This window comes from Esox lucius, chromosome 1, assembly GCF_011004845.1.
Source record: "Esox lucius isolate fEsoLuc1 chromosome 1, fEsoLuc1.pri, whole genome shotgun sequence".
In the NCBI taxonomy this organism is placed as follows: domain Eukaryota; kingdom Metazoa; phylum Chordata; class Actinopteri; order Esociformes; family Esocidae; genus Esox; species Esox lucius.
This window is the reverse complement of record NC_047569.1, coordinates 25,287,603-25,315,064: the sequence shown is the minus strand read 5'-3', so window position 1 is coordinate 25,315,064 and position 27,462 is coordinate 25,287,603. Positions and strand designations below refer to the sequence as shown.

Sequence of the window (27,462 nt, the reverse complement as noted above, 5' to 3'; positions counted from 1 at the left end):
CCCCTGTGTGTCTTTCCTGAGTCAGTGGAAACTGTGCTGTCTGAAGATCTGGCCAATTGGGATCATTTAGAGCAGGTTTAGAATGCCCATTAGAATGGGCACCGACTCCTTTAGGGCGCCACAGGTTATGACAGTGTAATCTACAGCGTCAAAAGTAGCACCGACGTCCAGCAGATTCAAGATGGCGGGGGTCCTATACCTCAGTTCTGTGAGGCAGACTACTGATGCTGATTAGTGCTGAGGTGGTCGTTGCCACCACCTTCTCCTGGACTTTAGGTAGATGGAAATAAAAGCCGTATTTAGAGTGGAGATATGAGTCAAGAGATGGTTTCTTTTCAAAGGTCAGCCAGGAAAATCATTAGCTCACACTGCTATCTGATGGCTCGTCTCTCGCTCTCTCTTTTTGGACGTCGTTTATGAGGCAAGTGCTGCATATCTGCCCGTGAAAGCTGGTGTGACGCCGTTATGGCCCAGCTGAAATAAGAAGGGTTGGATAGGGTTACTCTTGGTCAGCTGTGTACCAGAGTGTGCCGGAGGGGAAGCAGGTTTGGCTAGCGGTGCAGTTTCCCCTCCTAATCTATGGCTATTTATCTCCTGCTTTATCTGTGATTCAGCAAGGAATCATGGACAGCTAGGTCACCACTACTGTAGCCTCCTGCCTCCCCTGAATCTGTGCACGCGCGCGTTTGTGTTTGCTCATTTTGGACATGACTTTGTTTACAATGCACCTCTGTGTTTAGGCCGTGCAGATCTCATTCTAACTGTATAACGAACCATGTCTCACATCTGGCCCCTTCCAGGCTGCGGCGGATTTTGCTAAGGCCCACCTGTCGGAGGCGCTGCGGCAACAGCTCCTGAGCTATGACCGAGAGAAGGAGGAGAAAAAGGAGAGCAGCAGTCTGTCCTACCCCTCCATTCTGGAGCAGCAGATCTTGGCTCTGGACAGGGACATGCTGGAGAAGCTGTCCGCCGTCTACAACGAAGCAGGTCAGAGGGGCTAAAGGTCATGGCCATGCCTACAGGGGCAGACAGCTGCCCCCCCACACCCATGTCTGATGTAGTCACAGTTACCCCCTCAGTCCTAAACTAAACCATCACATGTATTCTTTTTTTTTTAACATTAGATACAACATCATTTAGATTGGCGCGCAACGTTCCATGCTTAGAAAGGTTATGGATTAGCCAGGATGTGTGGAGCAGATGTCACCGTTTAAATGGGTCGCTCTCTAGTTCACCGTGACCATTTGGACTGGTCGTGCTCATTTCTTCATGCTGAAATGGAATTTAACTTTTTAGCTAGTGTGCTGTGAAAACGTCCACAAAGAAAATCTATGGTTTGTTTGGGGACAGAGGTTGTTGAAATAGCTGTGGTGTTTGTGTGGCATGAGACGTAGGGGAAATGAAGCCTGTATAAATAACTTGGGTCGTGTGTGTGTGTGTGTGTGTGTGTGCGCGCACGTGTGTGTTTTTATGTGTGTATGTGAATGCATGAGTTTGTCTAGTTTACATGAGGGCTAGGCTACATTTTTCTTGGACTCTCATAAGGAAGTGGCCCATTACTAGGGTGATGTTTGCTCACAAGGTTTTGACCATTCCTGCATTTGTTGTTGTAGGAGCCCTAAACTACTGCCTGCTAAGTATTTTTGACTTTGTTGCTATACTCTTTTGTTCGCAGTTGTTTGAAGTGGGCAGAGGCTTCAACCATGCTGCTTATTCAGCTGTTAAAATACATCTTTACCATCATCAGACATGTAGCAATTATCTCTTCTGATTCTAGAGAGAATAGAGGGTGGGAGGGAGAGTAAAAGAGTGAGAAAGAGAGGGCGCTTTGACAGATGCTAGTTACATGATAAGGGGTGTAGAATGGGGAAATATGTCAGAAAGAGGGACGAAAGGGCTGGACAGAGACCATGGGGCAGGATACAGTACAATAGGGCCAGTGTATTGAACAGAGAGAAAGAGAAGTGAGTGTGGGGGAGGAAACCCAGAGAGAGGAGAGAGACTTCTGTTGGTTTTAACCTCCACCTCCACTCTTTTAGCCCCCACTGGACCAAAGAGCACTGGAAAGGAAAGCCTTCATGAAGAGGGGAGAATGAGAGAGGGGCGGAGGATGAAGAAGGGAGAAAGGGACCACATCAAATGGAGAGAGATGCTGTCACAATAGAGGCACTGATGGTTTATTCAAAATGTAGGGAAGGGAGAAAACAGATCAAATATTAATGATAAGCTGACGGTAAAGACTTGCTTCACGCATTGAGATTGAAGGAATGCAACACACAAAATGGCTTTTCCTCTCTGATTAAGTCTGATCATGACATTTTGATTTCATGTTGGTAGTGGGAGGTTGTAAAAGAGGGAGAGAGTCAGAGAGAAAAGGGACAGAAGATTAGACCGACGGAGAAGGCTTGTATGAAATAGAATTCTTAATGCTGACATGTCAAGGCCTGATTCTGAATGGGAGGTGAAGAGATAGAGGTAGAGTTATGGAGAGTATTATGCTATAGAGTTTATGGGACACAAGTGCATTAGAGTATCACATGTGACCCACATGACTGTAATTTAATGAGAGGCTGCTGAGAAAGGGCCAAGCTGTCTGGCTGTCAGTCACATTCTCCAGGCGGTCATATGACACTATGATTGTGTGAAAGGACAACAGCAGAAAAGACAGAAAGGAGAAAAATACAAAAAACAGTAATTGAAGTCCATCCGTCTGTCAATCTCCCGTTCCTGCAGTAATGCGGTCGATGTATCGGTCTGTCGTGGTGAAGAAAGAGCTGAGCCGCAAGGCGAAGCTCTCGGTTTACCGGTCAATCTACGTTCCTACTCTTACCTATGGTCATGAGCTTCGGGTCATGACCGAAAGGACAAGATCCCAGATACAGGCGGCCGAAATGAGCTTTCGAAATGAGCAGGGTGGCTAGGCGATCCCTTAGAGATAGGGTGAAAAGCTCGGTCACCTGGGAGGAGCTCAGAGTAGAGCCGCTGCTCCTCCACATCGAGAGGGGTCAGCTGAGGTGGCTTGGGCATCTGTTTCGGATGCCTCCGGAACGCCTTCCTGGGAAGGTGTTCCGGTCCCGTCCCACCGGGAGGAGACCCTGGGGAAGACCTAGGACACGCTGGAGGGACTATGTCTCCCGGCTGGCCTGGGAACGCCTCAGTGTCCCCCCGGAAGAGCTAGAGGAAGTGTCTAGGGAGAGGGAAGTCTGGGCATCTCTACATCTCTACTGGAGGGACTGCTGCCCCCGCGACCCAGCCCCGGATATGCGGAAGAAGATGATGATGATGATGAAGTAATTGAAGTCCAGCATGACAGTTGATTTTTGGGTTGTCACAGGCTGGAGTTATCCTTCACCTGGTGAAGGAACTAATTCTGTTACGCTCAACTCTACTCAAATTCACTGTTTCCTGTTGGAAAATACAAAACTATTCCACTGATTTTGTCCTCGATCACCCACTCCATTGATTTGCCTCCTTCGAACCCAGCCCTTACTTCTATTTAAAGTAACATTCCCCTCTGTCTCTAGGAATGCCAACCATTCCCCTGAGCTTCCCTCTGTTCGTTCTCCTCCATCTTTCATTCATCCCTTAGTTTAGATGACAGTAAGACGTATTAAGATTGAGGCCAAAGATAAACGTTATGTTACATAAACAAGTCCAGGCTTTTGTGTTGTTCAAAGCATTAGTCAGCCATGTGTTGAATTGGCTCAAAGTTTTCTGCCAAACTGTGTCCCAGAGTCTCAGCGGGATCAGTTGGACTTGTTTTTAATTGTTTTTGATTGTTGTCCTTGTGTCTGAATCGGAGGGTGGATCATTTAGGGACAAAAGCTCAGAGGTTTTGTTCTAATCTAGGCAAGCAAATAGAAAGGGAACAGGAGGGGGGCAACGACAAGAGGGGCAGATAGAGATGTTATTGCAATTTGACTCCTAGTTCCCAGGGCAACCTCATTGGATTTATCCCTCTTATCTCTCCATCATCCATCCATTGTTTTTCAGGAAACAATAGAAGGGAAAGCAGAGAGAAATAAGGGAGAGGTCACTGATAAAATGGGCAAGAATTAAAGGAGAATTCCACTTCTTTACAATGTAATGTTAAAGGGTTCGTATTTTGAAATAAGTTAATTTTTAAGCTGTTAAAAGCTGTTTACATTTTTCTTTCTTCGGTTTTTGGCGAATTCACATTTTTCTTTCGAATACAGGGAAAAGAAACAGTGCATATTATCAAACAAATTATTGACCCCCCCAAAGAATATTGTCCCTCCCTCCTCTCCACTTTGTGCTGCTACAACCTTTGTATCTGCACAAAGAGCCCAGGTGGTATGGTTTAAGTATTGCCTTAAGGTAGGGAGGGGAAGCTCCCCTTCTGCTCAGTAGGCAAGCACAATGGCCTTGCAGCGGATATGAGCTTCGACTGGAAGCGAGCAGAGGAGCCATGGGAGGTGAAATGGGAGGTGACATGGGAGATCTTGGGAAGGTTGAAAACCAGACAGGCGGTAGCATTCTGGATGAGTTACAGGGGTTTGGTGACATATGCCGGGAGCCCTGCCAACAGTGAGTTGTAGTAGTCCAGACATGAGATGATGGATCGGTCTGGATCAGTACCTGTACTGCTTCCTGTTTGAACTGAGGTTGTACTCTGTAAACTATGACTGTTGTAGAGCATGAACTTAAACTGAACCCACAAGTTGATAAAAACAAATGAACACAGGTCAAGTGCAATGTTTTCTTCTTCTCTTACCTTCCTCAAATGAGTTGTGTGCACACAAATGTTATTGAATGTAGATTGATTGTCACTCAGTATATAGTGAATTCTTTTTAAATGTGTGTTTGCCAATTTGCTGAGCCATGTTTTAGTTGATGGGACATCATTCTTTTTCCAAAACATCACGAGAAATTAGTCAGAAATGAGTAAGATATTAGTTGGGTAGTCTATTTAGGACCTCTAACACTCCCAGGATAATTAATAGTGATTTGAGGTCAATAGATTCTCGGTGATGTCAGAGAGAGTATCAAGGAATCCAGACTAATAGTTGTGCATTGCAAATCAGTGGAGTGGGAACCCTCATCACTTTTGTTACATACTGTGAACGAGAGGTATCCGGGAAGATGTCAGTGGGTTTTGGAAAGTATGTAAAATCAGTGTAAAATATCTGGTGTCTGGTTGCTTGAACACATTAATGAATTTCAAGCCTCCCTCACAGTCTCCTATGGAGATTTTCGAAATTATGCAATTACTATAGGGTTAAAGTATTGATTGTCCATTTTATTACAAGACGATTTTCATATTGGATGAACAATTTGGAAATTACAGCACATCTTGTACATAGCCCCCTGACTTTGCCTTTCAGATATTCACAAAACACTGCTTTCATGTTGAGCTCAGGGTAAAACCCCAATGAATTTGTACTAATATCCCAGAGTCTCAGGAAGAAAAAATGGAGACAGTGATATGACTTTACAGTGTCACTGTACCTTGCAGTTTAGGAGCAAGAGCAACTTGGCATTGAGCATTTTTCATTTTGGAGAATGTTGGAAGGGCCTTGGTTATTGGAGAGGAGCTACCCTAGGTATGCTAGGTTAATTGGATAGTGTGTTGTCTTATCTATTAGAGGTCCTAATCTATCTAAATGAGTCTAATCTCATTTAAATTTAAGCAAGATTAGTAGGCTAATTTGATAAGTTAAATTGTTCTGTTATGCTGGGTTAAATTAGAGTTGGACTTGTGTACTTGTAGAAAGGGAGAAGGCATGCAAATTTGAGAACGATATGTGTGTTCCAGGAAATAGTGGAGATGGAGAAAAAAAAATGTTGTGGCTCGATAAAGCTAATTGGGGAAGGGTGCACCAGCAGGGCAGTGCAGACCATTATCTCTTATTTTCACAGGAACCTGATAAAAAAATAATTACCTGGAATAGACAGGTAGCAGCAATTTAGAAGATATCTTTTACACACTCTCACACTGTCTCACTCACACACACTGATCACTCATTTTCCCTATCCCCAATTGAAACTTTCACCCTAAGCCTAAAACTAAGTTGAATTTTCCCTTGTTTTACTATACTGTTTTACTGTACTTTATTTTTGTCCTCCCAAGTATGGCAAAACAAGGACACACACAGACTAGAGAGAATAGCCATGGTATGTGCTGACTGTCATGTCTCTCACTGTATCTCTGTACTCTCTCTGGATGTCTCTACTTCTCTCTGCCTCCTTCTACCTCTGACTACCTCTATCTGCCTCTGTATCTCTCTGTACCTCTCTCTGCCCCAAAACTCTCTTCTTTCGGCTCTTCGCTGGCTGTTTTTTCCATTTGTTTTGTCATTTTTTCCCTTACCCATAGCTATAAATGGGAATAATACCATCACTATCATGCTGAGAAGTAATCACATTTTTCTCCCTCGCTCCCTCTCGTGTTCACTATCTCACTCTCTGCCTCACTAACACTCTCCACCCCCTCACTGGTTTCTCCCCCATTCTTCTCTTTCCCCACATCATTTCTTGATCAGCTTCAGGCAGTTCAGTAAGTCTCTGCATCTCAATTGTTGAAACAAATTGAAAAACACATCATCAGGGTGCTGGACCTGTTTGATTTTCTCACTAAGCCATGAAACACGAGTATAACCCATTTCCTGCAACAGAACAACATACCCAAATGCCCAAGGGACAACATACAAGGTTCAAACTAAAGGCAGGTCACGTTTTTTACATGAAATGGCTCTCCTGTCACTCACTCCCTCACCCTGCCAGTCTCAAAGGCTCCCATCATGCTGTGGTCCAGTCAGATGTTCCCCACATCCTGTCCTTCTTCTGCTCCTGGGCTGCATTTTACAACCTGACAGATGGTCAAAAGACTGGTCTGTTCTCACTGCGGGGCCTTGGATCTCAGAGAGTGGCAGTCTGAGCCCAATGACTGGGAAACCAAACAAAGATGGAAAAGGAAGAAGAAAGCAAGAGAGGATGAAGAGAATGTGTTTTTGAAGGGCTGTTTTCAAAGGGCTGTGGCTATGCGTGGTTGCGGCTGTCGATGTTTAGATTGGACTGCCTAGGTCAGGGGAGGGTGTTTGTGCCGCGTCTGTGTGTTGGGAAATAGAAGGCTTTTTTGTGCAAGCAGATGCTGTGGAGCATTGTTGTGCATGATGTGCTGAGGGGACTTTTCTAACAGGAACAGGTGTGTGTGTGTGTGTGTTTGGAAACTTGACAATAGTTATTGTTTTCATTGATGTCTGGATTTTACAGTCATACTATTCTCATAAGCTTCACACATGTAGACTAACATGGGTGCATATGTTCCCTCTCTCTCCTGCCCCCCCACCCCTTCACTCCAACCCATCCTCCCCTCCCTCTCTCAGGCACCACATGTCTGGTGGCCCTCCTCTCTGATAAAGAGTTGACAGTGGCAAACGTTGGCGACTCGCGCGGTGTCCTTTGTGACAAAGACGGCAATGCCATTGCCCTGTCACATGACCACAAGCCCTACCAACTCAAAGAACGGAAGAGAATCAAGAAGGCTGGTGAGCAACAGGGCATCTCTCAATGACTGTTTCAAGTTCTTTCCAGCCCTAAACATTCCCGTAAAGTATTCCCCTGAAGGACCAACCCTTGTTTAACTGTTATAATGTAGCTATTCAAAATTGGAGCACAATTTCCTCTGCCAAATAAAATAAAAAACATTAAGAAGTAAAGAAAAGTATCCATGAATACTCCCATGACCTTGACCCATGAACTCAGATTAGTATAAAAAAAAAATCTTAATGGCATCATAGCTTTATATAGATCTCGGGGGCCAGTGTCTAAGGAATTGCACTCAAAAAAGCTGCACAAATGTCCACATAGCCCATTGGCCTGTGATCTTATGATCATTATTATGCTGTTCCATATTCTCCTTCCTCCTTTGTGAAAGTGATTGAGATGGAATTGAGCCTTTAGTCAAATGAGTCACACATTGAGTAGGACTTATTGTTGGTGGCTGTCTATAGCTCACCATTGCCATCTAAAGGCTTCTTGTGGGGGTTGTAGCTTCAAATAATTCCTGACAGTGAATTTGTTTATGGGAACTTTCCCAGGCATGACTCATGACACTAACTGGTTATAGTTAGCGGCATCCAGTTACTGACCTAAATAAGACTCACAAATACGTTTATACCAGCTGCTTTGAGAGTTCACAACATCTGACATGCCATTATTATATTTAGCTATTCTGACGCCAGTTAAGGGTCAGGCAAGCCTGCGGAGGTTTACTCTGTTGTGTATACTGCATTCCAGTCAGTGGAAAGATGTTGAACCAAAGTAAACAATTTGGTGTATATTTTGTTCTCCCTTTCCTTCCAAGGCCTTATACTGTGGTTGATTGAAATTAACAGATTTCCTCATGGGCTTTGGTGTGCAAAAATGTCTTAGCGCTTCATCCCATCTGCTGTATATAAAAAGCCATCTGTTTCCCGTTTCTCCCCGTCCAGGTGGCTTCATCAGTTTCAATGGTTCGTGGCGTGTTCAGGGAATCTTGGCCATGTCTCGCTCACTGGGCGACTACCCTCTTAAGAACCTCAACGTGGTGATACCCGACCCTGACATCATGACCTTTGATCTGGACAAGCTGCAACCAGAGTTCATGATCCTGGCATCAGACGGGCTGTGGGACGCGTTCAGCAACGAGGAGGCTGTACGTTTCATCAAAGAGCGGCTTGACGAACCCCACTTTGGCGCGAAGAGCATCGTCCTGCAGTCCTTTTATCGTGGGTGCCCTGACAACATTACTGTCATGGTGGTCAAGTTCAAAGGTGCTAGTGGCAAAGCTGCGGAGCAGTAGACCCACTGATACTGCCAAACCAGAGATCTATATTGTAAATGAATATATGTATATGCATAGGTATAAGTAAAATACAAAACAAGCCCACAGTTTTTGGAGCGAGAACTGTTTGTATCTAGTATATTTACAGAAACTTGCCATTCACCACTATGATGCAAACAGTAAAATGTACAGATACAAATTAACTTACACTTAGATGTTTTTCTCTCAAATCCCCGTTACTTATCATTTGGTTTTAATTGTTTTTTAAATCACTTATGCCCTTCAGAAACGAAATACCTGTTTTAGTCCAAGTGTGTAATGGTCTGTCATTTATAGATAGTTGACACTATATATGAATTCAAAGTTTTGCCACCTCTGGTCGCTTGCCTTTTCCGACCCAATGGCAGGTCAGCACCCACTAAGCCTAGTTAAAGCCCTTCTCTGTCCTGGCACCCAAATGGTAAAACCGTCTTCCACTTAATGCTAACAGACTAAATGTATAACATAGCTATAGGTCTTATTTCACTTTAATTCCAATATGCAGCCCATCATTTACATCAGTGACAAAATATAGAGGACAATATACCACATTAAATTTTTTGTTTTCTAGTGTGGAAAACCCTAAGCAGTACTGGTACTTTGTGGCAATACCATTACACCATGGATATCTTGGTGAAAGGAAGTGTGTCTAGCTTTTCCATCATCCCTATTGAGAACTGAGGAAATCATTTTCAGTTAAGAGTTCAATACATTCTCCAGTGTGGCAGCCTTTAAAACCATTAACATGCAAGCATAACACTGTTAAGAGTCTGTTACTGTAGGGAATGCCATGTCAGTCTTATGTACAATATTATGTCGGATAAATTAAAACCATTCATATACTGTATGTGACTTACCTTTTATATGTGAATGCAGGTTGCTGAACTTAATTGATTAGAATATTTCTTGTTCTTGTTTCCATAGTATTTTTTGGCATGATGTAGTGTGGTAGCAGGTTAAGGTTATTTTCAGTTTCAAACATATTTATTGCCCACACACACAGGTAAAAATACAATACATTTTACCAAAAACAATATAGGATTAGGTTTAACAACACATTTTAAACAGAAGTGGCTATAGAAGCTAGTTACTCAGACACAAGGATCAAAACTCAAAGCAGATTAGTACAATATATTCCTCCAAAAACAAACTAAGCACAATAACACATTTATTGAAGCAGTTAACTTTTATACCAAATTGTTTATTTGGTTGCCTGATTCAATGTTGGGTGAGCTCAATTACCTCATTTAGCAGTGACCACCCATATAGTAATGTAATTGATGCCATCCCAAAAATACATGCCACCCAAAATCCTTATCGGTAACTGAATAGACATAACTGGGTACATCTTAGTTGTCTGAATGTTTTTTAACATTTCATGTCATTATCCGTGATCTAAGAAAGTTACTAACAACTACACATTCTAATGTCACTCACATGGAGTGTAATGTTAAGCACTCAGTTGGGTGATTCGGCTGTCAGTGAAAATACATTAATTTTGCCTGATGCTACGATTGGATTCTAGTACTAATTAGCGTGGTCTCTATTTTTTCCTTATCTCTTTACTGGCCTTGGTATGAATTTGAGAGTGGTAACATCAAGCTATATTCTATTATTCAGTGGTTTACCTAAACCGTGGGGTGGGGGGGGGGGGGGGACTGCTATCCATCTGTATGTGGATTTATTTACCTGCATTTGAAAACCCTCATATGACTGCACTGAGAATTGCAATTACATTTTAAAAGGTCTGCAGTTTATTTGCACTAAATATCATTGATTTCTTCCCTCAATCATGCAGACAACCACTGATATCATCAATGCATGTCTGTTGACAACAGTCTGTGGTCATCCCTCTGTCCTGAATGTGTTGTACAACTATATTCCCCTGTTAATTTAGGGATCAGTTTCACTTATTTTAGTACCATGGTCTTCTTTATGTTTTGTCAATGTCTTTAGTAATACTGTTTAATGTACATACATTTACCACTAATTAATAGTTTTATAGATCTGTATATATGTACCATGAGTGGGGGTCCAGATAAAATCCCTGAGCTGACAAAGTGAAATATCACTCTTACAATGTGCAAACCTAATTGCTCCCAGGTTATTCCTGAAAATGAGAATGTGTTTTCTGTAAACTTAGCTGGTAAAATTTGGGTAAAAACATATGACTAGTAACACACTACACGCCTTATTAGCTACTTACAATATATACACACTTATAAGCTATTAATTAGTGGTTAATATGTGTACCATAACGAAGTGATTTAATAAAGTAACATTTTCTCAGGAGAGGTGGCATTGTTGCTGTTTGAATAGCCTACACATCTTTATTCTGATCATTGGCAGCCGATTGTAAAGTGTTTTTATTTCTTATTATTTTTTGGAGTCATGCCATGAAAAAAATAAAGAAGAGACCATCACATTTGACAGTTAACTTTATGGGCCAGTTTTGCAGACACCGACTGAGCCAGTCCTGTAAATCTCCATTGAGCTTGATTTCTTTTGTCCATGACTAGGCTTAATCTATGTCTGTGAATTTGACCCAATTAGTTTAAGTCCTGTAAACCCAACCCTCAAAACATAATATGAAGATTTTGAATGACATATCTATACTTGTTGCCTTATTTTTTGGAATATCAGTTTAATTTTTTTATGTATACGCTTTTAAATGTGTTGCCAAAATAAACTCCTTGGTTTACAATATAGGCCTTATATTTCTTAAACATGCCATGCTCAACCGCATGTAAATACTGTATCTCATGTAGTATACCATCACAGTTGTCTCCAAGAGACAAGTGTAAAATGAATGTACATACTATTCCCCATGTTATCAGCCCCCCCCCCCACACACACACCTCTGCAATGAAGAAAGTAATGCTCCAACTCCTTAGTTTATTCACAAAATAGGTATTTACTAGATTAGTATGTTTTTATGTGCTATTTTTCGGTTGTACATTCGTTTAAAAAATATAATGAATGTTACCGAATGTTTGTGAAGTTTGTATTAATTTTTTTCTTGAATTTAAGAAGTTGTAAAAAATAAAGATACAATCAAACAATAAAAGGATAATGTAAATTATTGTAACATTGTCTTTTTTCAACTTTCATGGGAGACAAAACAGATTACAAAAACCATAACTGCAAACTCAGATTATGCTTGTAATGCTGATTAATGGCCTAAAAATATTGCTGAATCTGCCAATTTGTCCATGCCATTTTTTGTATGGTAAGTGGAATGGATGTTTATATAACTATACTTAAAACTACTAGGGGTAACGGGATTTGTATGCATTTATAAGATGTTTATAAATCTGTACTAAAGAGTTAATATTAAGTATTTAGAATTGTTTTTGCTTGTCACTTTATAAATTGTATTAAATGCACAGTGCCCTTAAGTATTGGGACAGTAAAGCCTTTTATGTTTTAGGTAGTGTTCTCTAAACGTTTGAATTTGCAATGAAACAATATGAATTTAAAGTATATATTATTAGCTTTTATTTGAAGTGGTTTTAATTTGGGGCACCAAAAGTGTCAGACCAATTGGCTTGAAAAGTGATTCTGGTTAGTGAAGTGTGCTATGTTATGTCATTTATGCAGGCATAAGAAAGCTGTCAATGCCGAATTTTGATTCAACCCAATGCAACTGCCTATTGAGTCAGCTATTAGTGTATCAATGTGAGGACCAAAGAGTTGTCATTGAAAGGCTGGAAGGAAGGAAGAGGGAAGTGTGGGGGGGAAATATCAGCATAGCAACTCTGATTTATGGTGAAAGGTTTGTTATATCTTTATGGCTGGTACTGGCTCACTTGTCTAAATTGATCATGCAACTGCTGACTGCAGCAGCAGAGTTCATTCTGTGTGCAGAAATATCTTGTCTGCTATGGGCAAATACCTCTAAACTCATTGGTCAGCAATCATTGTAGGGCATTGTCTCCAACATACGGTAAGACAATTACCTCAAACATATTGTAATACCAATTACAGTAAGTTGATTCTAATGGTTTTGTTGTGAAAGTGCTGGCCTGGCGTTGTGACAATAACACCAACTATATTATGTAACACTAACCGTACAGGCAATGCCAGTATGTGTGACACTCTGGTCTAATATTATCACTGACGCCATTCCTAAGAGACTGACTCAGGAAGGAAGACACACCCCCTCCATCCTAAAAAGAATGTTCATGCTGAGTGTGATGCCCCAACACAGGTGTGAGTCCCTCAGTGGTACCATTGTAACATGAGACACTGAGTGTTTTTAACCTGCACCATCACCAGAGACATAAAAAGCTTAACTGAAAAAAGCTTAATGACTTGTGGCATCTTACTACAACAGGGGGAGGTGTTTGCTGCCTGTCCTGTGTACAGAAGCCATTCTGATTTGAACCCAGCCAGAGCTTGGAAACAAAAAAAGCTCACAGAGCAGAGTTCACATTCAGTTCGGGCAGGGCATTGCTGCAGAGAGGCAGCAAAAACAACAGCACAAGCCAGCCTTCTTCTCCAGACAACAGGACCTGTGTTTAGGCAGAGCATGGGATTACATGGGTCTAAGCACCCTCAGCAGGCTCAGATTGTGATGCTGGGCCTGGATGGTTCAGGAAAGTCCACCCTGCTCTATAAGCTCAAATACAACGAGTGTGTCATCACTGTGCCGACGGTTGGCTTCAACGTAGAGATGTTGGAGACAGAGGCGAGGGGTCCTGGGTTGACCGTGTGGGACGTGGGGGGCCAGCAGAGGATGAGGCCCTACTGGAAACACCACTACCAGGGGACAGGTGCTGTGGTGTTTGTGGTGGACAGCTGGGACCGCCGGCGTCTGGAGGAGGCCAGAAAAGAGCTTCATACGGTAAATGATAACAATAACAGTTGCTTTCAACAATTCAGTCAATACCTGGGGTATGGATGTAAATACATTATAGATCTCTTGTCATAATGGGCCATGTTTTTATGGCGTATAATGTGTCTGCTAATATTTTACATTTAACCCAACAGGTGCTGAAGAATGTGAGTTTAAAGAGGGTTCCTCTGGTGATCCTGGCCAATAAGCAGGATCTCCCTGGGGCAGCAAACCCCCAAGAGGTCATCCACAGGTTAGACCTGAGGAGAGTGTGTGAAAACAGGGACTGGTTTGTCCAGCCATGCTGTGGACGGACTGGTGTGGGACTGGAGGAAGGCTTCAGAATGGTTGCCTATCTGCTAAAGATTTCATTGAAACAGACTGAGGTGGATATAAAGAACACAGTAAAACAATTGAAACCTAAAGCCATTCTGATGATGACCAAGAGACAAGGTCTGGGCCAAAGTTAGGACCAGCATAAAACCCAGTGGCTGGGTGTTACAATTTCCCATGGATTATGTTTATACTCTTCTAACTGAGTTGATGAAGGCTCAGAACGACCTGTTAGATCATTCTAATTCACAGATACTCGGACAAGATTCTCTACACTAGAACAAACTTGGGATAACATATCACAAAGCTCATTGTCTTAAGTCAGATAGTGTGATGATGCTCCAGGAAAGTGATCCACATACTGACGCAATCTGACGTGAGACAATGGATAAAGCAATAATTTTGCACATTGGTTGATTGTTTCAGTGTCCTGTAATTGTAATACATTTATGTTAATATCTGAACATTACTTTGATTGAAATTAATTTATATTTAAATGAAAAACCACTGTAGTCCTTAACTGTTGTTAAAGGTTGATGGGATTCAAGATAGAATAAAAACATGTTTTAATATTTTAAATAGTAATGATGGAAATGCATCTGTTGTGTGAAATGTATCTGTTGTGAATACTGCAAGTATTCAAATTGGTTCAACAAGATGATTACAAATAAGCCCCCAGGGTATACAATTATTCTGAGATTCAAAAGAGTGTGTGATATGATATGTGTAGATAAGGGTGATAATCATGTGCCAAAACAGTGCTTCCAATGTACAAGGTCCTATATATTCCATATAAAAAAAGAAATTAGTGGCTGTAATAACAACAATAACAACAAATATGTATACAACGTTCTAATTCAATTTTTTCCTGGGACATTGATTTTGAGTTGAAAGTTTCACTTTTGGCAGTTTAATTGGTACAGCATGGCATGGTAACAAGAGAATGGCAAATTGGCCTGCAGAAAAGTACACTCCCTACACTATGAATCTGAATATTTAAATGAAAACATGATATGGCTCGACATTAGACTACAGTAGATGCCACAATGTTACCGTTGAAGTGATGTCATAACCAGGGCCGTAGCTACCACGGCTAAATGGGGATATGATTCTCAGGGCCCATGGCGTGGCAGGGCCCACTGATCGTAATATTGTCAATGTCATCTATAAGTGAGGGGGCCCAGGCATATATCCTTCCAGGGGGGCCAGGATACCTGGCGTCCGCGTTGGTAATAACGTTAACGAGCTACGGTAACTGCACTAGATACCAATAGCTTGTAGGTTAATTAGCTATGTGGTTGCCTATTATTGATGACCATTCACATTAGTTTAGCATTTGATATAACTAGAAATGCAAAGTGTTTATGTTAACGGAAAACGTAAATTAAAAATGCTGTAGCATTCCAAATATTGGCAGATACTGTCTACCGTTACATGTCTAATTGTGGTATGCTAATAGTGAAAACCTTCACGATTGGTTTCAAGAAAAACAAAATAGCTAAAATGGGACATAAAAAGTCACTAGCATAAAAAAGTGATTAAGCCGGACCAAGCAATATATTATACCAAAATACATAGCTTGACACCATCCTCAATCATATAATAACCGCATAATATTTATGCATTGACCACTTGCGTACTTTTGTTTAAATATTTATACTTAATAAGAGCGTTGGGGATACGCAGACTGTAAACTGAAAAACCACAGCGCAACCTAGTGAGGATTTACCGGGCGGTTACCTCTTTCGCAAGACCAATGAATGAGCGACATGGGGAATTCCCCACCCTTCTACGCGAGAGCGAGGCTACGTCGCTACCACCGGCATTCCCAGTATGCACCGCGGAAAGACCAGCAAAAAATAGTCCGGTAACTGAAAGGGCTGAGAAAAAGGAACTCAAAAGGGATAACGTTAGCTAGCAACTAATTCATTTCAAACCGTTGTAAAAAAAAAAAGCAAAAATTGCTAACATGGCTGACAACGAGAAACTAGACAACCAGCGGCTGAAGAATTTCAAGAACAAGGGCCGCGATTTGGAGGTAAAGAATTATAATTCCGTCGAGGGCTCCTTTTTCGTATGCGCTATTTTGTTGCTTGGGGCTGCGCTGTGACGTCGTTCGTAATTTCCAGGATCTGGAACATAGCATCCAGCCCAAACCAGGCCCTAATTTTGTCGTCAATTATATTCAGTCCTTTCTTCCTATCTATCCAATCAGCCGACTTTTGTAAACTGGCAAAAAGTAACATTGACGTGAAACGCACCAATATAAAAGCTCTAACTGAAGTTAGCAACACCAACCCGCTAGTTGGCTAGCTAGCTAACTTGATACTACTGTAACTAGGCCGTAATAGCACACTGACAAACACGCTGTTCTAGCTACCTAATGTTAGCTGTTAATCGACGGTCATCTGAAACCACCATGTTCGATGTTGTGGTTCAGTATCGACATAGTAATATTTTCAGGGGGATGATTTTGTTTACTGCACAAGATTCTAATCCCATTCTAGCGTTAACAAGCCATCAGTGTTTGGATAGCGCGTTGACTAGTTAGCCACAGTAGCTAACCAACTAAAATGTAACTTACCACCCACCCCTCCCCCGACTATACTTTCCAATGTATGTAATGAAGCTAACTTATTTACACGCAATTCTATATAGTATATAACCTAACTAGCTAAGTAGCTATCTTTTTTTAAACACAGACCTATTATACTGTACTAGTAAGCCAGTACGATTTTGAAATTGTAACGTTATGCTATTATCTAGCTAGCTAAGTAACGTTACGACCAAAGAGAACATTACGCAGAATGAACATCCACTGCTATCCGTCCCAGCCAATTTAAATAGCTAGATATATTTACTAAGCTGACATTAGGCACCCAAATAGGTTTATCAAGTAACTTTCGGCTTCTTCGCTAGCGTCTATAACTTGCTATCATGTTTAGCTAGCTAGTAGCAACTGTCGGCGCTTACTAGTTTCGCGTCCTGTGTTGGGGCAGGGCCCATGACATCAGGAATAGTAGCAGTAATACCCCCTCGGTATCAAATGATGTTGACAAAAGTCACTGTGACACAATATTTTAGCAGTTTTTACAATAATATCCTTGTCATGTCAGTCTGGTGCTTACTTGGTCCTTCGTATTACCACCCTACAGAAACAAGAACCATTACGAACAGAACATCTCTGAAACAAGAGTTTTTTTTTTTTTAAAGTCAGTCTATGTAAATATTGTCACTGTCTAAGTGTGATTGTGAGTTAATTTCAGTCAGTGCAGACAAGTTCTGTCTCTGCCAGGGTTGTGAATTGAACTCATGAATATTGACTATGAATAGCTCTCCAAGGACGAGTACACAGACTGTCATCTTATCCTATTGGGAAGATACATTCTTGATTTTGGGTTGTTGAGGTTTAAAAAACAACCATACACTTGTCTAGTATTGTTGGTACTACTCTATGGTATTTGTTTTCTCCCATTTAGACAATGAGAAGACAGAGGACAGAGGTGGTGGTGGAGCTCCGCAAGGTATATCACTAGTCTTATTACCTTTTATCTGTCAGGCTAAATAGAAATGCATTTCAAACAGTGTTTTATTGCTGTTTAATAGTAAATACATTGTGATGTTCATATGGCATGTACATTATATTGAGTTGTTTTGGCTCTCTCATTACAGAATAAAAGGGATGAGCACCTGTTGAAGAGGAGAAATGTGCCCCACGAGGACATCTGTGAGGACTCTGATGCTGACGGAGACTTAAGATCGGTACGTCCAGGTTGTTTCCCTGGCCTCTAATTTGCAATGTGATATTCTACATGTGTTACAATTTTTTGTAAAGGGATTGTTCTTTCCTCCCTTGATGTAATCACTAATGTGATAAGGCTTAACGGGTGATTCTGATCTAATAAAGATCCACATGCTGCCCGAATCAAATGGAAGGTGTTCTCTGGCTGTTGAAATAAAATATTATCAGATCATGATTAAAAGAGGATGAGTATCAACTATGCTACATATTTTTTAATTATTTTTGTAATGAACAAGGTTTAGTCCATGCTGATATTCCAGACATTCAGTCTTGTTTTCCCCCAGTCAGGACTGCCCACAAGGCCTGACTAGGCGCTGCCACAGTGCAAACAAATGCATGACGATATAGCTGGCCATGTTTGACATCCCTAAATAAATATCTCACTTAATCTTGCAGCAAAACACCTCTCTTGAAGCAATAGTACAAGTAAGTGTATCTCACTCTTACACTTAAACGTTTGAAACATTTCTTCCCGTCAGCTTTCCTTCCAGTGTATGTGATTCCCTGTGTGCCGTTACTTTTGCAGAATGCCACCAGTGACAACCAGGGAGTTCAGCTGAGTGCTGTGCAAGCAGCCAGGTAGGAAGTCTCCCCTCCCACACCCTGGCCTGGTGGTTTCATGCAGATTGAAACTCGAACATGGTTTCAAAAGCCCTTCTAGAATGTTTAGTGGTGAGATCTGGAGTCTAGCCAATGAATTGTCTGGGTTTCTGGTGAACATGCTAAATGCTGCTTTGGCCCTGTCATTGTCGCCGGTCTTACATATTCAAGATGAGATTGCATTGATGTAGTGTTGTCATGCTTGTAGCTTCCACAGCACCAGTGTTACACCACAACATGGTTGCATACATTTCTTTATAGAGTGTTTGTTATTGACGTGTGTGAATATAAGAATATTTTCTCCTTGCAGGAAGCTGTTATCTAGTGACCGTAACCCTCCTATAGATGACCTGATTAAATCAGGCATTCTCCCCATCCTGGTGCACTGTCTGGACAGAGATGACAAGTAAGTACAACCTTACTTTGTGCTTTTCATATTCTGTTTCTCCATAGTGCAACAGTATGTTTGACCTCCTGGAATGTCCTGCACCTAATGTATTTTCTGAGTTGTTTTGGAAAAAGTCCTTGTGTCTGGATTTTCTTAACTGAGTGTGAGGATTTTCATGACCACTGGTTGATGAAATAATGTATTTCCTTGGTTCATCAAAACAACTCTCTATCCCACCCCTGGCTCCCTGTACGCCCGGTCTCTTTCTCCATTGCCATCTTACTTGTTTCTGTCTCCAGTCCATCTCTACAGTTTGAGGCTGCATGGGCTTTGACCAACATTGCCTCAGGAACATCAGAGCAGACCCAGGCAGTGGTCCAGTCTAGTAAGTACCAGCTCTCAGTTACAGCCGAACTATCAAACGGCTCTCCGGAGCCTACTAGGTGTTTCTGGATAGACTTGTGGTTAGCCCTCCTGAACTGCAGATTAGTGTTTTTCGGTGATAGTTATCGGATGAATAGTAATGAACTCATGTTTTCCTGCAGATGCTGTGCCCCTGTTTTTGCGGCTGCTGCACTCTCCTCACCAGAATGTGTGCGAGCAAGCTGTATGGGCCCTGGGCAACATCATCGGTGAGTCTCTGGATGTGTTTCTGTGTCTCTTGGACCCCTCTTACAATTCTGTTGTTTTAAGGCATTGTGGGTGAATGTTTGTGAAACCCTCTGTTTGTTCCTAGGCGACGGCCCTCAGTGCAGGGACTATGTGATCAGTCTGGGTGTGGTGAAGCCCCTGTTGTCCTTCATCAGCCCCTCCATCCCCATCACTTTCCTCCGCAACGTAACCTGGGTCATGGTCAACCTCTGCCGCCACAAGGACCCTCCCCCACCAATGGAGACCATCCAGGAGGTGTTTATTTCTTATTTATTTACGGAGTGTATATTTTCTCAACCATTTCTTGTTACCGTTAGGTACAAAACAATGTTTTTCCGGTTGAAATGGTGTCATACAAATAGCTGGGTCTCATGATCACTGGCAAGAAATGGATCAGCAGTTGGCCGTTTGTCAGAGGGTGGATGAATGGAGGAGGATTAGGCAGTACCAGCAGGTGTGCTCCTAAGCTTGGGAAATGAGGGCTTATTTTATTGCTCAGAGCAACTTGTCTTTGGAATGGGTATCGTTGCTAAATGGTCATGGCCCATGTCTCTGAACCACCATACAGCCCTTTAAAACAGGCATGGGAATTACTGTCAGTAGGTTGGCGTCTCTCACTCACTGACTTTCTCTTGCTCTCTTCTCCCTCAGATCCTCCCAGCTCTATGTGTACTGATTCACCATACTGATGTTAATGTGAGTATTCTGTTAAAAGAAAAGTAAATATTGACATTGCTGCCATCGAGCCACTGTCAGAAATGCACCCTGCACCATGATCCATGTGTTAATAGGTAGGTGTTGAGCTTTTTGGCCCGCTAACACTGACATTGTGTGATTCCTTCAGATCCTGGTGGACACGGTATGGGCTCTGTCTTACCTGACGGATGCTGGCAATGAGCAGATCCAGATGGTGATCGACTCAGGCATTGTCCCTCACCTGGTTCCCCTGCTCAGCCACCAGGAGGTCAAAGTCCAGGTAACACGGACACAACGATCATCCTATCAGTCATCATTAATAGGCAGTTGTTTCCTCCTCAGAGGGGCTTGGGCATACTGATACCCACCCAATGGGAATAGTTGCTTTGTAAAGCCCAACCACTGCTTTGTAAAGGCCAGCTTACATACCACTTACCAGATGGGTATGTAAGCTTTATGGCCATAGACTCTGTGTTAGACTGATTGTTGGTTAGAAATTGTGCCCTGCAGTGTTTTGCCTGGGACAGACAAGTTCCCATCGAGGGGGGGTGAGCAAACTGACTGTTGCTGTGATACTCCCCCGGACTAATTTGACTTGGTTCCAGCCTGGACGTCTTATCAGTTGGCTGCTTTACTAAAACTCCCTGTCATACTGCTCGCCCAGTTGCATCTCTTCAGTTAGTTTCATGAATGTTAGCTGGTGCTTGGATTTACTTGTATTGTGCAACGTGGGACTTGATTGTGTAATGTGTGTGCTTTTCTATAGACTGCTGCTCTGCGGGCGGTTGGCAACATAGTGACTGGAACCGATGAACAGACCCAGGTGGTCCTCAACTGTGACGCTCTTGGACACTTTCCCTCCCTCCTCACGCACCCTAAGGAGAAGATCAACAAGGTACGCCCACGCAGGACTCCTACACTAACATGAACATGTGACACTGCTCCAACATGCCATAGGTGTGTCTCTGACTGACCATGCTGGAAGTGATGATATCAGAGGCACGATGCTAGTGTGAATGCTTTGAGTGCCAGTGTTTGGGGATCTAGTTAGTAGTTGGCTAGTTCCTGCGTCGTGGAAGATCTGGATCATAAACTCCTCAAGAAGATGATTGTGTTAGAATAGAATTTTAGGGTGGGGGTGTGTATATGCGTGTGTGTGTGTGTTGTATTTCGGGCGGTGGACAGTGGGCGCAGAAGACCCGTGGGTCTCTGCTGATATCGGAGTGCATCTGAGGCCTGTCACTTAAACAGAGGCCCCTCCCTTGTTGACATGGCTGATGATTAGAGCCTCACGACCGCCCCTGCCCCGCCCCCAGCATCCTGTCTCGACCAGGGACCTCAGCTCTTTCAGCAGGCCCCTGGAGTCTGATCTAGCTCAGTCAACACACAGTTGATTCTGAACCTCTCATGTTCTTCAGGCTTTCTGGTGCGGGTGGCGCACCAGAAAGAGGAGTCCATATATAATTGTATATTTGGACTCCTGTCTCAGGAATGTTTTGCTTTTGTCATCCCCATTCTTTCACCTCTGAGCATGTGATCACATGCTCATTTCTAGGGATGCCACGATACCAGAAATGTAGTAGTTGGTACCAGTGAAATTCCATGATTCTTGATACCCAATGCGATACAATAGTAAAAAAACAAAACAATAAATCCCAACATATACTCCTTTTAATGAAAACATTTGAACATTACAAAAAACAACAGTGGCATGTTGCCTACAAGTATTTAAAACAAACAGTACTGTGCTTACAATACAATCAATCAACCCAGGCAAGACATGAAAAAATAAAAAAATAAATAGGTGAACAGCCTATAAATTAGAATAAGTAGAACACTGATCAGGCTCCAAGTATCAAGTGTTTCCTCCTTTAGTCTCGAAAGTTCAAAAGCACCGTTTGCATACCAGTTTTGCAGCAGAGCTGCAGCTGCACTTGTGAACATTTCTCATGTTTATGGGCATTTATGCTGTGTACAAGAAACCGAGACATTTTCTATATTGTTCATTATTTAGTCATTTACATTTTAATAATTTACCTGACACTTATCTATAACCACTTTGACTGATTTTACACTACGTTTTATCTAGGTCAACAAGAATCTTGTGGACTGATTCACATCAGATATGCAAAAAAAAATTATTAAGCGTGATTATTTGGTACACTTTACTGACAGATACTCAGCTACTGAGGTCTAAAGACGATGTCACACTCAGTGTGTATTGGAGTCAAATAAGTGGTAACTTATGAAAGTCCTGCTCCGTGCTTAAATACAATCAGGAAAAAAAGTGTGATTGGGAAGCAACTAAAAGAAGACCTCTGGTCCAGCAAGAGTTTGTCTTTATATTGTGTTAATAGGAAATAGTATTGACATATTACATAAAGTTATGTATATAGCTTAGTCATCAGGACAATTGTTCTAGTCTAAACATGCTCTTACTGTGCTTACATAAGTGCATCCATTTACAAGTAGTGTTCTTGTGTGTGCATGCGGTTATCTTTGCAATGGAAGGGTGCACAGGTACTGAATGCAGGGGTGTCAGTCATGTCACATGTATTCATCAGAAATAACTTTATTGCTAATTTAATCAGCACAACAGCTATCATTAATCCCAAAAGGGTTTTGTAATGATCAATTAGGTTTTTAAAATGATAAACATGGATTAGCAAACACAACTTGCCATTGGAACACAGGACTTATGGCTGCTGATAATGGACCTCTGTAGACATTCTATTTAAAATCAGGTGTTTCCAGCTACAATGGTCATATACAACATAGCAATGTGTACACTAATGTATGTCCTGTGAATTTGATGTTATTTTAATGGACAATGTGCTTTTCTTTCGAAAACAAGTACATTTCTAAGTGACCCAAACTTTTGAATGGTCGTTTACTTCAGGTGGCCCATGTACATTCAATGAGCAACAAACATAAGGTGGCCTAGAAAACAAATCTTGGATTACAATCACGTTGGCATCTGGGTGATGTCAGATACACAGACTGCTTATTCAGTAACCATATTTGTGAAAAAGCTTTAAAAACAAGAAGCCTAGTTCAGCCAGCCCGCAATAGAAAGTGTTGATCATGGCTGCCCTCTCAAGATTCTAACCTAGGTCACCCACGTGAAAGGCTGTGTCTTTAACCACAACACCACAGAGCTGACCATTTGCTGGGTATAGCATATTGACATTATATAATGTTGTTATGCATTAAATCACGTCAAGTTTGAATATTTCGTTAGACACCATTAACCATTGTGTTAAACTGAGTAACGTTTCTTATTAAGTTTACCTCCACCACAAATGGCATCTATTTACTGTATGGCTTTTGCCACTGGCCGTTTTAACAGATTATTTGCCATTCGTGAATGACATTAACACAATAACTACTGTATCAATATAGGTGACGATAATGGACTTTTACGTCAAGTGAAAAGACGAGAGAATCGTGTAGCCAGCAAAGTGTTTGACTGTTCTGAAGAAATGCTAAGTCAAAATTCAAAAATTCACCAGAAATAGTCGCAATATAACCGTAAACTAGTTATGGCCGTTCATCTAGCAGCAGGATATTATGCCAGCAGTGCTAATTCACATTTTCTTTTTCAAAATAAAAGCCATCAGTGAATTATATAAGGCGATACAGTTAACAATCTATTCTGTCAGTCTAGTCTGTCATTTTGTTTAATGTCCTTTCCAATGTTGTTCTCGTCTGTTCTTTGTGAAGGGAAAAAAAAAACATTCAGTCAGGGACGGACTGTTTACCCTGTATGGCAAAAGAATTGTTAGTGAGTGTTGCGGTTTCTTCCTCATTCCTGCAGGAGGCAGTGTGGTTCCTGTCCAACATCACAGCAGGCAACCAGCAGCAGGTGCAGGCGGTCATCGATGCCAACCTGGTGCCAATGATCATCCACCTCCTGGACAAGGTCTGTTGCATTACTTTCATTGCTTTATTTATTTCTTGAAAATTGCAGTTGAAATATTATCTGAATAAAACAATATATATTGCAGGGAGACTTTGGAACACAGAAAGAAGCAGCCTGGGCCATCAGCAACCTGACAATTAGTGGGAGAAAGGATCAGGTGAGCATCCTAGCTATCTCAATTGAGGCTTACCTGCAACCGGTCTACTGCACACAACACCACCCCCTCCACTCCTTGACATCCAATTACACTGACACATCCACCTTTTTATTATGTAAATTCTTCTCCTCTGGGCCTATAGGTGGCGTACCTGATCCAGCAGCAGGTCATTCCGCCCTTCTGTAACCTGCTGATTGTGAAAGATGCCCAGGTGGTGCAGGTGGTCCTGGATGGCCTTAGCAACATCCTCAAGATGGCTGACGATGAGGCAGAGGCTATTGCCAACCTCATTGAGGAGTGTGGTGGTAAGAGCCCAGCTGTGTTCTGTTAAACCGATCATTGGTCTTCCTAGTGGTTTATGTTGGACATATCATTCATATCCCAGCGGATGTGTAGATTTGACTACTCATCCAACACTTGTTCTCCTTCCTCAGGCCTTGAGAAGGTAGAGCAGCTCCAAAATCATGAGAATGAAGACATCTATAAACTGGCCTATGAAATTATTGATCAGTTCTTCTCATCTGATGATGTAAGTCAGACCTCATGGTCAAGGTACCGCCTATTACGTTATATGGAATGTCTTCATATAGATGATTTACTTCTTATTCTCACATTCAGATTGATGAAGACTCCAGCCTGGTGCCTGAGGCAATCCAGGGGGGAACGTACGGCTTCAACTCATCCACCAACGTGCCAGCAGAGGGTTTCCAGTTCTAGAAGGCATCTCGGAAGTCTTGAGTTTTGTTCGTGATGCAGCACTCTGTTCAACATAAAAAAAAATATTAGGAGAGAAAGAGAGTGCGAGAATGTGAGAAATTAGATCCATTGTGCTTGGCTCGTGGGATCCATGGCTGCATCTTATCAGAGAGAAAATGTGTGGATTTCGTTTGGCATTCCGGGGGAACAAGCCCAAATGAAGTTTGAGATGGCGAGTGGGTGCGAGTGAGAGTGAGTGGCTACATGTTGCAAAAAACAAACATCTACATCGAATGCGTTGAGACATGCCGAGTAACTGCCTTGTTATCGGAGCTGTCGACTAAAACAAACTACTACAATGACAACAAAAACGCGTGGAGATATCCCAGCCCGGGGAGAACCAAAGACATTCAAAATCAAGAAATTTGTAGGCAACAAATCACAAAAACACAAAAGGAAACTCAACTATCCAAGCGTAAGATGAACCATATCACAATTCTGCGGTCCTCCGACCAGAGGGGGCGCCACCTCCTGGGCGCCCCTCCCCCAATCGGCCACGCTATCAGACGTGTGAATGGACCCATTGTGTATGAATGTCTGGACTCAGTGCTGAGGAGCCAGGTTCATCTCCTCCAATCAGAGGCCCTTGATGGGGCCATCTCCCCCTCCCCCCGCGGCGGTGGGCAGGGCCAGAGTCCAGCTGCGCGTGTCAAGTGTCGCGTGTGCGAGAGAATGGACGAGTGACTGTATGTGCGTGCGTGCCTGGAGTGTGTAAGAAGACTGGATGTGAACGCATGCAGAGAGGAAAAAAAATACAACATAAGAGTAACAAAAAACGAGAAACGCAACGAAGGAAAATACAAGAATAAATTCTGGCTTCTAAAGAGGCAGACACAAATCCCGGAAAGATACTTTGGAAGTGGGTGGAAAAAAACTACGTCGTCACAAGGATTTTTTTGTTTTGAGTTTTAATTGTTATTAAGTTAGTATTAATTGACACTGGACAATGATATGGGCAGAAGTGGGGCAGCGGGTGCATTGGATAAAGATGCATTTAGTGGCTATTCTGAGTTTCTGTTTGCCTCCAGTGTGTACCTTTTTATTTTCTGCTTTTACTTTCATTGCTTATGTAAGGTGATTGATATGGATCATATTCCACCCTCCCACAATAATAACCATACAATATGGGTTAGATGCTGTGAAATTCTGACATCACTATTGTCAACCAAATGACTTCTATTTCCCCTAGCATGATTTAATGTTTTTTTTCTTTTCTTCTTGAAGCAAAAATCACTGCTTTGCAGTATTGTTGCCATAGCTTTGAGCTTAGACTTATCACAAGGAGATGAAATGAAAAATTGCCATTTTATGTAACTTTGATTCATAACCTTTGCATGTACTAAACTATAGCACAGTTCATTTTAGTTTTTTTTTTAAATTTTTTTTTATAAACTTTCTTTAGGCTGTGTACACAGTGTAATTTTCTTTTGTAGTAAACTGTGCTGTTTAAATGTTACATGTCTCCCCCTCCCCTTCGGACTTTAGTTTCTGATTTGCTGAAAAATCTGAAGAGTTTTGCACATGTACTGCACATTGAGAGGCCTGAAGTCGCCTTCACAACACCTTCAATAATATGCATCATCCAACCACAATCTTTGTTTTATATTCATTAGTATAAATGGTCAACCCATGTTGATCAATTTTAGAGAATTTGAAAATGTTTTTTAGGATGGGCAATAATGATGCTGCCTTTGAATTTTGAGGCACTCCAAAGTTGGAGGTAAGTATCAGGGGGATTGGACCCCCTAGCTTTGCCAAGGTGGCTCACAATGATACATGTTTAGCCTTATTCCTTGACCTAACAAGAATGAACAAGTGTGCTGTACCTCCCAAACCCTTGCTCCTACCCCCTCTTTTCCATTTAGGTGCCCAATCTTCCCCGATTTTTCTGTTAATTTAAAAAACACTGTAGAAATTGATTAAACTTTGTGGTCATCATAACTTGTTGAACATAGGGTATTTTTTTGCAGCATTCCTGGTTAGCAAAGATGTGGTTTCAAATTGAGAAAAAAATGGAAGAAATGGTGGTTAACCTGTTGAATTAGAACTACAGGCGATGTTGTCTTCAATAAAATAAACAGTGAAACCTGCATGCACTCTTCCTTTTTTGTATTTCAATGGTTCTTGGTTGCACTTGCAGTTAAATTTGCGTCATGTGGTATTCACTGTCTTCGTCAAAAAGAGCATCTATGTCAAACCACAGAAATGTTGATGGTGTTCTTGATAATATGGAATCTCGAGTTATTTTCTACGTCTTTTGTAATAAGGTTTGTTGGGTGAAGGCCTGATATTAAATCATGTCCTCATATAACCAGCTCAGGTTGACCTATTTCGGACTCACCAAATCCTGAACTAGTAAATGGTCAAGGCGGGGCAGTGTGTGAAAAGAAACGTCTAAAGAGTTTCTGTTTAGCTGTTCCCATCGCTGCAAAGCAATATGACGCCCACATTTTGCATATCTGTTTTGACTCATTTTGGCTACGGTGTGAGCAGAGA

General features: G+C 41.9%; 3 protein-coding genes across 3 annotated transcripts in view; all 3 read left to right on the top strand.

Annotated features, from left to right (window-relative positions):
- The window catches only part of ppm1lb (protein phosphatase, Mg2+/Mn2+ dependent, 1Lb), a 47,983-nt gene extending 38,314 nt beyond the window's left edge, over positions 1–9,669 (top strand). Inside the window, exons 2-4 of the mRNA XM_010899626.4 lie at positions 801–987; positions 7,347–7,508; positions 8,454–9,669. Of these exons, the coding sequence (XP_010897928.1) occupies positions 801–987; positions 7,347–7,508; positions 8,454–8,803 (699 nt within the window). The 3' untranslated portion in view covers positions 8,804–9,669. The remainder of the gene's footprint in view (positions 1–800; positions 988–7,346; positions 7,509–8,453) is intronic.
- Positions 9,670–13,111: 3,442 nt separating this feature from the next.
- On the top strand, positions 13,112–14,547 carry LOC105027563 (ADP-ribosylation factor-like protein 14). The gene is made up of 2 exons (XM_010899739.3): positions 13,112–13,670; positions 13,817–14,547. The coding sequence occupies exons 1-2, from the start codon at positions 13,134–13,136 to the stop codon at positions 14,129–14,131; spliced, it is 852 nt and encodes a 283-aa protein (XP_010898041.2). The 5' UTR covers positions 13,112–13,133; the 3' UTR covers positions 14,132–14,547.
- Positions 14,548–15,801: 1,254 nt separating this feature from the next.
- kpna4 (karyopherin alpha 4 (importin alpha 3)) lies at positions 15,802–27,056 on the top strand. The gene is made up of 17 exons (XM_010899852.4): positions 15,802–16,032; positions 17,474–17,518; positions 17,667–17,756; positions 18,193–18,222; positions 18,323–18,375; positions 18,707–18,802; positions 19,084–19,169; positions 19,330–19,416; positions 19,521–19,690; positions 20,087–20,131; positions 20,280–20,411; positions 20,898–21,026; positions 23,949–24,053; positions 24,139–24,210; positions 24,353–24,515; positions 24,645–24,739; positions 24,829–27,056. The coding sequence occupies exons 1-17, from the start codon at positions 15,964–15,966 to the stop codon at positions 24,925–24,927; spliced, it is 1,566 nt and encodes a 521-aa protein (XP_010898154.1). The 5' UTR covers positions 15,802–15,963; the 3' UTR covers positions 24,928–27,056.
- The last annotated feature ends 406 nt before the right edge of the window (positions 27,057–27,462 follow it).